General features: G+C 41.9%; 1 protein-coding gene across 2 annotated transcripts in view; it reads right to left on the reverse strand.

Moving 5' to 3' along the window:
* cdh13 (cadherin 13, H-cadherin (heart)) overlaps window positions 1–12606 on the reverse strand; it is a 568028-nt gene that overhangs the window by 219348 nt on the left and 336074 nt on the right. For both annotated transcript variants that reach the window (XM_039017434.1, XM_039017433.1), the window contains exon 8: window positions 11514–11692. In XM_039017434.1, the coding sequence (XP_038873362.1) occupies window positions 11514–11692 (179 nt within the window). The remainder of the gene's footprint in view (window positions 1–11513; window positions 11693–12606) is intronic.

Here is a 12606-nt window from a genome sequence, read left to right on the forward strand (position 1 = left end):
TCAGTTTAGGAAGAGTCCTGGTGGTTTCAAACTTCTTCCATTTAAGAATGATGGAGACCACTGTGTTCTTGGGGTCCTTCAATGCTGCAGACATTTTTTGGTACCCTTCCCCAGATCTGTGCCTCGACACAATCCTGTCTTGGAGGTCTACGGACCATTCCATCAACCTCATTGCTTGGTTTTTGCTCTGACATGCACTGTATATAGACAGGTGTGTGCCTTTACAAATCATGTCCAATCAATTGAATTTACCACAGGTAAGTTGTAGAAACATCTCAAGGATGATCAAAGGTAACAGGATGTGGTATTTCTGTTTTAAATTTTTTATAAATGTGTGTAGATTGCTGAGAATTATTTTTATATTTAATCCAGTTTAGAGTAAGGCTGTAATGTAATTTTTTGGGGGGAAAAATTAAACGGTTCTAAATACTTTCGGAAGGCACTGTAAATGAACCAACACTGAAAACTCAATGGCTCCTTTGCTAAAAATATTTTCAGAATATTCGTGGAAAGAAACGTCATTATCACACACTATTTTGTTCAGTTCTTTGCACCCCATCACTGTGAGATATTGTTTGTTTTGTGACACATGTCTTTCGGAGCTCTGTTTTTCCTGCAATTTAATCCTCCCGTGTATGATAGTTTTTGTCTGCCTCACTAACGAAGCCTTTTGCCTATTCCCTGCCTGTACTTTAGCCTATCGGACTTCCTGTTTTCTACCTATTGCCTGATCTCCCGGACTACGTTACTAGCCTATTCCCTGCCTGTACTATTGCCCTTTTGGACCCTCTGTGTATGACCTTCTGCCTGCCCCTGGACCCAGCTACCTGCCTCCTCCTGTGGTCCTTTGCAATAAACACCTGCTGCACCATGCGCTTGAAACCAGCTCTCTGTCTCCCCTCGTGTTCTTTTGTATTTATTTTCGGTTATACCAATTACCCCACCAAAGACATTCTTTAAAAAAGTATACTCATTCATAAGACTTCATATGGCAAATATAATTCATTGAATAAAAAGGAAAGTTTTACGTCTGTCTGAGGGTTTTTTTAACCTCCCAGACATGGAATTGTATCAACTTGCAACCCAAGGCTTTTACTTGTGACATATAGTTTAGTGCACTAAAGAGGAACAGTGGGTACATAATTGAAGATGTACATGCTCATCCCAATAATATTTTTGTTTATATTTTCAAAAGGATAAAGCTAAGAACATTAACAACTTCATAGTTAAGAACACAAACAATATGGAAGAAAATGAAACGGATTCTACATGAACCAATATCACTCCCTAAAAGCACAACCATACGGAACAGTCCTTGGATAGCTTTTCAGAATTCTAAAGGCATAGAAACCGTAAATGACTTGGTAATATGAAATACATTTATTTCCATGACAGAATTAAAAGGCCATTTTTGACTGACCAATGTAGATTTTTTGAATTACTTTTTTCAAGTACATGCAATTTAATAGTTACATATCACAACATTTTGATTTGGAATCTTTTAGACCTTTAGTGAATTGTATATGTGTGAGAAAATGATGTTCATATGATAGCGAAGATATACAAAACCTAGCAGAGAGCATATATCTTAAAAACATTATTTACTATTGTATCCTAGACTTAAATAAATGATGTTGGCACAACATGGAGGGAATGTTGGAGCAACTAACAGAAATTACAGTTAATGAAAAGTTACGCTTAATCCAGTATAAACTAATAATAAAGCACTCACAAACTTTTACAGATGCACAATCGAGAGCATCCTGTCGGGCTGTATCACCGCCTGGTACGGCAACTGCTCCGCCCACAACCATAAGGCTCTCCAGAGGGTAGTGAGGTCTGCACAACGCATCACCGCACACCTACACCACCCGATGTCACAGGAAGGCCATACAGATCATCAAGGACAACAACCACCCGAGCCACTGCCTGTTCACCCCGCTATCATCCAGAAGGCGAGGTCAGTACAGGTGCATCAAAGCAGGGACCGAGAGACTGAAAAACAGCTTCTATCTCAAGGCCATCAGACTGTTAAACAGCCACCACTAACATTGAGTGGCTGCTGCCAACATACTGACTCAACTTAATATAATGTTTACATACCCTACATACGCATCTCATATGTATATACTGTACTCTATATCACCTACTGCATCTTGCCATCTATATGTAATCACTAGCCACTTTAAACAATGCCACTTAATAAAATGTTTACATACCCTACATTACTCATCTCATATGCATATACTGTACTTGATACCATCTACTGCATCTTGCCTATGCCGTTCTGTACCATCACTCATTCATATATCTTTATGTACATATTCTTCATCCCTTTACACTTGTGTGTATAAGGTAGCTGTTGTGAAATTGTTAGGTTAGATTACTCGTTGGTTATTACTGCATTGTCGGAACTAGAAGCACAAGCATTTCGCTACACTCGCATTAACATCTGCTAACCATGTGTGTGACAAATAAAATGTGATTTGATTTGATTTGATTAATGCCTAGAATGTATTATACAGGAGACAAAATTCACAAATTCTACAGCACAATGTCAGAGTCATGTCTTAAGTGTAATACTAATAATGAGTTAGAAATTTGGCTGTCAGAATTATTACAATGTAAACTTACTTTTAATCCATCTGTTTGCATTTGTAAGACATGGCATATTGGGGTGTAGTGAGACACAATGGGCTAGAAAATGATCTTGTCATGAAAAAACGTTTACTAAAAACTTGGAAATCAATCAATCTGTCATCATTAACACATGTATTTAAATATTTAAAAAGCTGGGGCAACCGAGAAAAACAAATTATGACAGTTTAAGGCCATGTGGCAATCAATAATGCAGGCACTAGGGATGGGGGTGTGAGCAGAGGAGATGTAGTCGCTGTTTGTGTTGGGTTGCTGTTTGTATGTGTATGTTGGTATTTGGTGTGGAGAAAAGTCGAATATCCAATAGCAGCCCAATATCTGCTAGCAGACAATTTATTCTACTGTATCTTCGGACCGGGTTACAGTAATAGGCAATGTAAAGCCCCACTATTACCAATTACTAGAAGAAAACGGTGATCAGTGACCCAAATTGTCACTCTTTGAAAGAATCCTGTCTTCATCTCTGAGTAAGGGACCATGGTGATGAGAGAAATACAAATACACCATGCTGAGAACATAGGATAAATACACTTTCCTTCTCTCTCTTCACATCTGGTCAAGTCAGGGGACCATCTCTCAGTTCATTGGTCATCTGAGTGTAGTCCTAATCCTGTCAGATAGCCTATCTCTGCTTAGTCCTCAGATGTACCCATACATCCATGCAGGAACACTAGACTGAACCACAATCCCTACCAAGATAAGCACTAACAGCAGTAGGTTCAGACTTCCAATTCACCACTGAGGAGAGAACGTACCCTTTTTTGCCTGGTACTGCAATGGAATATGGCCCACATCACTTTGTGGCATTTTATTTTTGCCGTTCAGCCATGGCCTCACTTTACCGCGGCACTAATACACATTGATTATTGGGACTAGGGATATTTATAATGCCCAGCTTTCCATGTCCTTTCAGAATATAAGGGCACAAGGTAATTTGAGACATTTATTCTGAATTAGCAAGTAACAACCTTGACTTGAGAGTTCGAGGCTACCACTTACCTGTTCGCTTTTTATGATGACAGTTACCCATTATATTAAACCATTCTCTGGACAGATTGCTCTTAAATTGCTTCTACTCCTCTGCCATTTGAAAAATAAAAGATGTGTACTTGAAGTATTGAGAGCTGGTGCCAGATTTCCTGGAAATCCACCAGCTCATAGCATATACTGTATGTTCTCTTGTCCAGGGAATGAGATATTATTTTCTTTGGCAAACTTTTTTCCTGATAGCTTTAACTTCACATCACAACAGTTGTCAAAGTACAGTACTGCTCAGTCAAAAGGAATACGTCTGAACTGTACCTTGTTAGTTTTATAGACATATTGTTACAGGAAAATGACATTCAAGTAAGCACAGCACATCAACATCAAGAGCAGGTCTGCTTTAAATGATTAATGTAGGTCTATTGTAAATTATACTGTGCTCTCCAGTTTTCTGTGGGGTTAATGAAGTCACTCAGTGTTTCTCTGCTTCTCTCTCCTTCTCAGTGTATTTCTCTCCCTCGCGACAATTCTCTCTCCTTCTTATTCCTCTCAGTTTCTTCCATCTGTCTCTTAATGGCAATATTTCTCATCTCTTCATTTCCCTATTCTCTGTTCCATCCATGTTCTCTGTTCTCCTCTGGAGAAGACAATGCTGATGTGAGCTGTTCCCTAAGTTGTCCCAGACCCCTATTGACTGAGCCACTCTGTCTGTGAGACTCAATTCATTAAAAAAAGAACAAGAAAAGATGAACAACCCACGATACCCAGGGGGCTCAATTTATCTACAGGAATTCACAGCTTGAAAAAAAAGTGATTGACACTCCTAACCTTCATTGGGATGTAATCTTCATCTTTAGCACTCTGAGATCTAATTAATTAGTGGAATCTCATTTCCGACCTAATGCAACTGGACAGAGGCGTGATGGAGGAGGGCGGCAGAGGGGAGGAGGATAGGAGAAGAGGAGAGCCCAGAGGAGGGAGGGAGGTGCCATATTCCATCACTGTCTGTGAACTGTGTCCACCGTATTCATCCCACCAGAGCGAGAGGGGGATCTAGACAGGTCGCATTGTTCACAACCTCTGGCACACTGGCTATGTGACATCTTACTTTCACACAAACATCACACCATAGCCCTAGGATCAGTTCAGGAAAGGCTTTGCATGATCAGGACCTTGTGAGTGAAGCATCTGTTTACATGGATACATGGAATAGATTCAGCATAGTACTTCACTCTTCTAGACTGTAGAGGACCGGTATCAGAGCAAATAGTATGAGAGACAAAGTAGTGTCCAACAATATGTGTGCTTGTGTGTCAGAGAAAAAGAGTGTGGGTGTGTGAGAAAAAGGTAGAATAAGGAAGGATAAATCAAAGAGAGTGTTTGTTGAATGTGGACTGACAACTTTCTCTTAGATGCTAATTGACATTGATGTAAAGTAGTAAAGTAGGTGATTCTTCTCTCAGGTCAGGTCATTTGTCTTCTAGATAATCTGTTTTTAGTGTCCTTCTCACAAATGTCACGTATTATAACAATGAAAGGCCATAAACCTCCCTATACTCTTAGAAAAAAGAGTCCCAAAAGGGTTCTTCGGCTATCCCAATAGGATAACCATATTTGGTTCCAGGTATAACCCTTTTTGGTTCCAGGTAGAACTATTTTGGGTTCCATGTAGATCCCTCTGTGGAAAGGGTTTTACATCAAATCAAATGTATTTATAAAGCCCTTCTTACATCAGCTGATATCTCAAAGTGCTATACAGAAACCCAGCCTAAAACCCCAAACAGCAAGCAATGCAGGTGTAGAAGCACGGTGGCTAGGAAAAACTTCCTAGAAAGGCCAGAACCTAGGAAGAAACCTAGAGAGGAACCAGGCTATGAGGAGTGGCCAGTCCTCTTCTGGCTGTGCCGGGTGGAGATTATAACAGAACATGGCCAAGATGTTCAAATGTTCATAGATGACCAGCAGGGTCAAATAATAATACATGGAACCCAAAAAGGGTTCTACCTGAAACCAAAAACAGTTCATTAAAGGGTTCTTCTACGGGAACAGACAAAGAAGACTTTTAGGTTCTAGATAGCAGCTTTTTTCTAAGAGTGTACACTTTGGGAGAATATTTGGGCATTTGGCTGAAAATAATCCGTTCTGTAAAACAGTAGACCTCTGTAAAAGTTTTCTGACCTGACATTCTGATCATAGGCAGCCTGGAAGCATAGAGAGTCCCAAGAAGCCAATCTAAAGGTGCATTACGATGTCAGAAGATGAAAGGGCTGAGGAGAGAAAGAGAAGGAGAAAGAGAAAAGGGAGAAAGGAAAGAGTAAGGCAGCAGAGAAGAATCCCTCCCTCCGTTCTATCTCAGAACGCCATGCCGCTCCTTCTCTCCCTCTCTTCACAGCTCCCTTTAGAGCATCACAACTCTATTTCTGAAGCCAGGTGCCTCAATCTCTGGATCATAATAGGGAGTAAAAGGGAGTTTATAAACTGGAGTGCACACATCAGATCTGCAGTAATGACATTTTACCAATTGAAGTCGCCGCTGTATTATTTGCATATAGATGACATAATATAATAACTCTCTCCCCTACCTGGAGGAAGAGTAAATATTTTTCTGTCTGCTTTGTCTCATTGTGGTGACAGAGGGAAGCAGCTGCTAATTGAGGAGAGGAAGGAATCTTTATGTGGCGACTGACATTCAATTATGTCTGAGGGATCAGATTAGGTGGCGGACGAGGAATGTTTGAAAACAACATTTTGCGGGCGGTGGCGGACAGGCGGGGCGGTAATTTGAATGGCTGTTTGAGGGCGGGGGTGAATGCTGCTGCTCTGAATGAAATCACTACGCTATGACCCGGGAGTAATTGGATGTCCGAAGTGAAGCGCTGAGAAACGGAGGTAGAGAGAGAGCGAGTGAGAGAGATGCCCAGTTAGCAGAGCATGGTGCTTGCAGCGCCAGGATAGTGGGGTCGATTCCCTGGACCACTCATACTTAAAATGCACGCATGACTGTAAGTCACCTTGGATAGAAGCGTCTGCTAAATGGCATATATTATTACATACAGTATATTATTATTATATTAAAGTTGGAGAGAGAGAGAGAGAGAGAGGGTGAGAGAGAGAGGTGAGGAATTGAGGAAGCAGTAGAGAGAGAGGGAAAAACTGACAGGCAGGCAGAATGAATGGTAGACTTGTGATGAGGACAACTTGCTAAAGCCAGAGTTCACAACACAGCCTCTCTCATCACCAAGCCAAATAAACCATTTCACAAGCACTGCTTTCTTATCAGCCCAAACACCATGATGAGATCACACTGGCAAGGTCAAAACTAATAAACGGGGTCATTCTCTCGCGCCTCCGATACTCATTATGTTCTGCTGATCAAGCTGAGCGCTATGGATTCCATTCATACCATGTACCTTCATGTACTAACTAGGAGGACCACAGTGACAAATGGAAGGTAAACATCCATTTGTCACATCAAGAACATAGAACAAAGAAGGGGAATACCAGCTACCATGGCCATCGTATCAACATGATTGGTTATAACGAAATAGATACACAGGTACAACAAACCCAGAAAATAATGTTTGTCTGTCCTCCTGTCACTCTTAAATAAATGTCTTGTTATTGTACCATTTTCTTGTTAAGTGTTATTTTGTGTCTGACAGAGATATGAATTTAACAAGTAGCTCTGATAACCCATCTGTTTAAACTCAGACAGATGGATAGACGAATGAACGGATGGAGGGACAGACAGAGCCATTGAAGCATTCAGGATAGGTCATGTTCCTGGCTGGGTCACTCTCAGAGGTAACAGGAACAGTGAATGTGGACAGACCTCTGCTCCCCAGACCCCACAAAGGGAGGACATTGATTTGAACGTTGATTTTGGCTCTTTGTAATTCCTCCGTATGGAAGAGGAGGGGCTGCCAGGCATATCGATTGGCTGCCGTTACCAGTGACAGGTCCCAGATTGCCCAGAGAGAATTAGAAATCCACAGTCACCATCATTAACAGTCTGCCCACACCAGTTAGGTCCCAGCCAGACCAGCAGCACCATGGGCCTGTACACCGTAATCTACACCCCATCACTACTTCCTCAATCACATTAGTCTGCCTTTCTGTATGTGTGTGTGTGTGTGTGTGTGTGTGTGTGTGTGTGTGTGTGTGTGTGTGTGTGTGTGTGTGTGTGTGTGTGTGTATCTGTATGTATACATGTGCTCGAGCGTGCGTGTGTGTGTCAGTGACACCTGGCAAAGCCATTGCAAAGTAAACTAGATTAAAGACACAGCTTGAAACATATCAGAGCTGCTCAAATAATCATAGCAGGGTGTTGATGATTCAAACCTACAACAATTACTTTTTATTGGCACATACTAGAAGCAAATATGACTTTCCATTATGTTATTTTCTTTTTGACTCACATTTAATAATATGTGCATTACTACTCACTGCTTTGTGCTAACCTAAAGAGCTTTACACTGCTCTGTGCAACAGAACACAAGCCTCGCTTATGAAAGTGCTGGCATTATAAACCATTGTGGAGTTCCCCAATGGGTTTAAGAGCATAGCAACACACTACATGACACCTGTCTGTCACTCAGAGTGCTATACATCCTCAGAGCAGCAGCAGCATGGGTCAGAGGAGATCCAGAGGAGATAAGTATCATCACATCATTATACACACGACTTCCAGCTGACCTTTCATTGTGCTTCAGCAGGAATCACAGGCTGTAATGAGGGGAGATGAGTGGAGAAGTGGAGGTGTGGAGACAAGTATAGACCAAAAGCCTTCGCTAAATAATGCACACAGCATGTACACTATAATTGAATTGAATAATTTCAAATGATAGAGGAATGTGGGAATGTACACTGAGTGCACAAACATTAGGAACACATTCCTAATATTGAGTTGCACCCCCTTTTTCCTACAGAAAATCTAAATTAGTCGGGGCATGGACTTGTTCAACAGGGATGCTGGCCCATGTTGACTCCAATGCTTCCCACAGTTTTGTCAAGTTGGCCGGATGTCCTTTGGTGGTGGACCATTCTTGATACACACAGGAAACTGTTGCTCAGTGTTGCAGTTCTTGACACAGACTGGTGCACCTGGCACCTACTACCATACTCCATTCAAAGGCACTTAAATATTTTGTCTTGCCCATTCACCCTTTGAATGACACACATACACAATCCATGTCTTAATTGTCCCAAGGCTTAAACATCCTACTTTAACCTGTCTCCTCCCCTTCATCTACACTGATTGAAGTGGATTTAACAAGTGACATCAATAGGGGATCATCATTTTTCACCTTTTTTTTTTTTTACATAACAGCAATTGCAGGGACACCACACAGAGAGTTGGTAAACTTCACAGTGCCATGATGACCACACGCCATGAACCTGATTCATCTGAAAAGCTGACTGGTACTGAAGGAGGGGTGTAGGCCAGATAAAGCTTAGGCTGACAGTGCCTCTGTGTGCTGTAGAGTGATGGCCTCCGGGTCCTGGGCAGGTCCAAGGTGAAATTGTCTGTCGGAGGAGAGGAGAGAGGAAGCTCTACTCCGCTGTGCTCCAGGTACTGATGACTGTGGACAGGATGTAGGATAGTCGTGATGAGGGGAGGGGAGGTTGGTCGCTTGACGAGGGGAGGCAGGCCGTGACAGCACAATGGAGTGGAAAGTCCATTAATCACAATGCACCACAGCTAGGAGACTGAGACAACAGCTCTAAACACTAACATGAAACATATACACGTAGGCACAAACAAACACACATAAAAACACACACCGAGCCCATTATTCAGGGCTATCAATCTGACAGACAGCTGGTATAACTCACACATTGTGCCTGTCAAATCAACCCATCACATCTGCCACTGGAAAGGCCATGCGTAGTACACCGGCTTTTTAAAAATGCAAACATACCTTTACATCCACTGCAGCTTAAAGTGTATTCCTTTCTAAAGAACAAGTGAAAGCATTTGATGTTAACCAATTGATTTTGCCATGATTGAAATGTCTGAGCATGAGAGTGTTGTGTAGTTCTGGCCAGTGTCTGTGAGACTGTGTCCATCAGATTGACTACTGATAGACTACTGCTCTTAGGCTTGCAGAGACAGAGAGATCCGATCTCTAAAGTCTGTCTTTCCAGTCTGATCGGCTGCATACAGTATCTGCTACTTCACAGCCCCTAGGAAAATGGCCCCTTCTGTGTACGATATTAGCTGTCAAAAATATAGTCTGCCATTGATCCAAAAAGTGAGAGGGAGAAAGAAAGGAGAGAGGAGCAGACAAAGTGGAGGGAAAAATAGATACGGAGGACATAGATGTGCATATCAAGACAGAATTTAACGCCTGAGTGAGAGTGGTGGAGGGAAAATCAACTTGATTTCAATGTGACAAAATAGATTTTCCAATTTTCGATGGACTGCTTTGCCTCCCGGGGTACCATGGAATGTCCATCTAAATACACTTACAGCTCAACCTGAATTATGTCCAATGCATTTACAGGGTGGAGGAACAACGTTTTTCATCCAGTAAAAAAAGTAGTTTGGTGTGCCAGATGGAGGGCGTGCGATACATACTTATGAGTATCTGCTGAAGTAGCCGAGGTTTAAAGCTCTCCAGACACCTAGAAGATACAGATGTAGGATCTCTTTTGTTGCTGAGAATTTTCCTGCTCAACAGGTAATGCAAACTTGTAGTGTATTCAATGTTTAAAAAGGCTTCTAAAGACAATGATTAGTTGATTTTTGGTGTGTTAGCTGGGGCTGGGGCTGGGGCAAAAGTGTGACAGGCCACCGAGCACTGAAGTTGCCCATCCCTTGTTTACCAAAGTGTTTCCATCATTTACTAAAGTGTTTTCATCATTTCCTGAAGTGTGTCCATCACTTACTAAAGTGTTTCCATCATTTACTAAAGTGTTTCCATCACTTACTAAAGTGTTTCCATCATTTACTAAAGTGTTTCCATCATTTACTAAAGTGTTTCCATCATTTACTGAAGTGTGTCCATCACTTACTAAAGTGTGTCCATCACTTACTAAAGTGTTTCCATCACTTACTAAAGTGTTTCCATCACTTACTAAAGTGTCTCCATCATTTACTAAAGTGTTTCCATCATTTACTCAACTGTTTCCATTATTTTGGCAGTTACCTGTATATGTGATTTTGTCTATAACACAGACACAGGTATGAACTATAAACATGCAATAAAGGGGTGATCACATTCAATACAACCAACTAATCATGCAATTTCTAACTCAACAGAAATCAATAGCATCCTTCATGAGCACACAGACCAGGCGCTCAATGTTTGAATTACACACAGTACTAACACATTTATCAATTAATCATCTATGAGAGTTATAGCTCAGAGATCCACTCATTGCCATTTGATAGTGATTTCCCTGTTCCAGCTGAGAGGTTTCTGTTGGACTTGTTGGACACAGCCGATGCTGGTGGATAAGTGTGTATCACCTCAATTAAACCAAGCTCTAAGTGTCTGACAACAGCTAATATTCCTCTTCCACGAGCACAGTGAATCGATGTTCTGGCATTCGTCACCCCGCTGAAAAAGCAATCATGCCGTTGTCTCGCTCCGGTTAAGGAATGGGGCGATGCTGCCTCCGCTTGCTCATTAGAATGCACCACAGAAATCCACCCTCCGCCTTCCCTCACCCCCCTCATCTCTCCAGCACAGTGACCCCCTCTCCCGCCTCCTTCATTCGCCTATCTACAGTCTCTTTACTGACAATAACAACAGTGATTTAAAACATCATGGTAGTGAGGCAGTGAGGCAGTGAGACAGCAGCAATGTTTTGAGGCCCCATTAGATCAGTCTGGAGAGGCTCCCAGCCCAGCCCGGCACACTCACCTCTCTGTCCAGCAGCGTGGGGGAGATCACAGTGACAATGTTGCCGCTCTCTGGGTTGATGTAGAACATGTTGGGCGAGGGTTTATCGGGCGACTGCCTCACGATGTTGTAACGTAGCACCGCGTTCTGCAACCTGGGGTCATCAGCATCCTCTGCTGTCATCGTCATCACCACAGTTCCTATGGAAACAGACACAAGTTCGTTAGAAGTTTACAGCACTATCTTGAGCACAACCTACAGATGTAGGATCTTAAATTTGAGCCAGTTTTCTACAGCAGGAAAATGATATTGCAGCAACAGGAAATGTGAATTATTATGTGGATTAGATTTAATGGACATTTTTGAAGGGATTGATTTTTCATAAGGGAAAATCAAGTCTGAAATGTAAAAGTGTAAATTACAAACTTCAGAAGCCTTTTTAAACCTCAGATATAATACATGTTCAAACTTTACTGCGTTGCAGGAAAGTTCTCCTGCAACAGGGTGATCGAATTAAGATCCTACATCTGTATGATCAGCATTCCAGACCGATAAAGTCAGTCACTTTGTCAATCACATGAAAGTACATTGAGTTACCAAATCACAAGTATGATGAAAATATGAGCCTGTTCAACGCTGATCTAACAACAAGGACTGAGACAAAGGCTAAGAATAATGACAGGCATTAGTCAGAATCTCACTCTGCAACTCACATCCTCTACTAATGCATTTTCAATACACCACATGTGATTTGGTAATGGAACAGGAACGGAGAGCCACCCCTGCAGTCTAAGCTGAAATCCCAGTCAATCCTTGACATCTCTTCAACTTTCCATCGTCATGTCTCGCCTCAGTGATGAGCCTCACACTTCCACTCTAAAGGCAAGAGAATTTGTTAGCCGCTAGTACGGCAATCTCTCCCCCACTTCGTATTCTCTCACTACACACATCTCATATGAAAACAGCAAGACATCTCTGTGGAGCCTGGAAATGTAGTTTGGACCAGTCAAAGTACCAGTAAAAAAACACAAGCCTCTTTTCAGTCTCTTCGGCACGACTGTTTAGGTTTAGCCGTCATTCTTATCAGCTTATTACTATGACACTACCTCTTCTA

The sequence above is a fragment of the Salvelinus namaycush genome, chromosome 21 (assembly GCF_016432855.1).
Source record: "Salvelinus namaycush isolate Seneca chromosome 21, SaNama_1.0, whole genome shotgun sequence".
In the NCBI taxonomy this organism is placed as follows: Eukaryota; Metazoa; Chordata; class Actinopteri; order Salmoniformes; family Salmonidae; genus Salvelinus; species Salvelinus namaycush.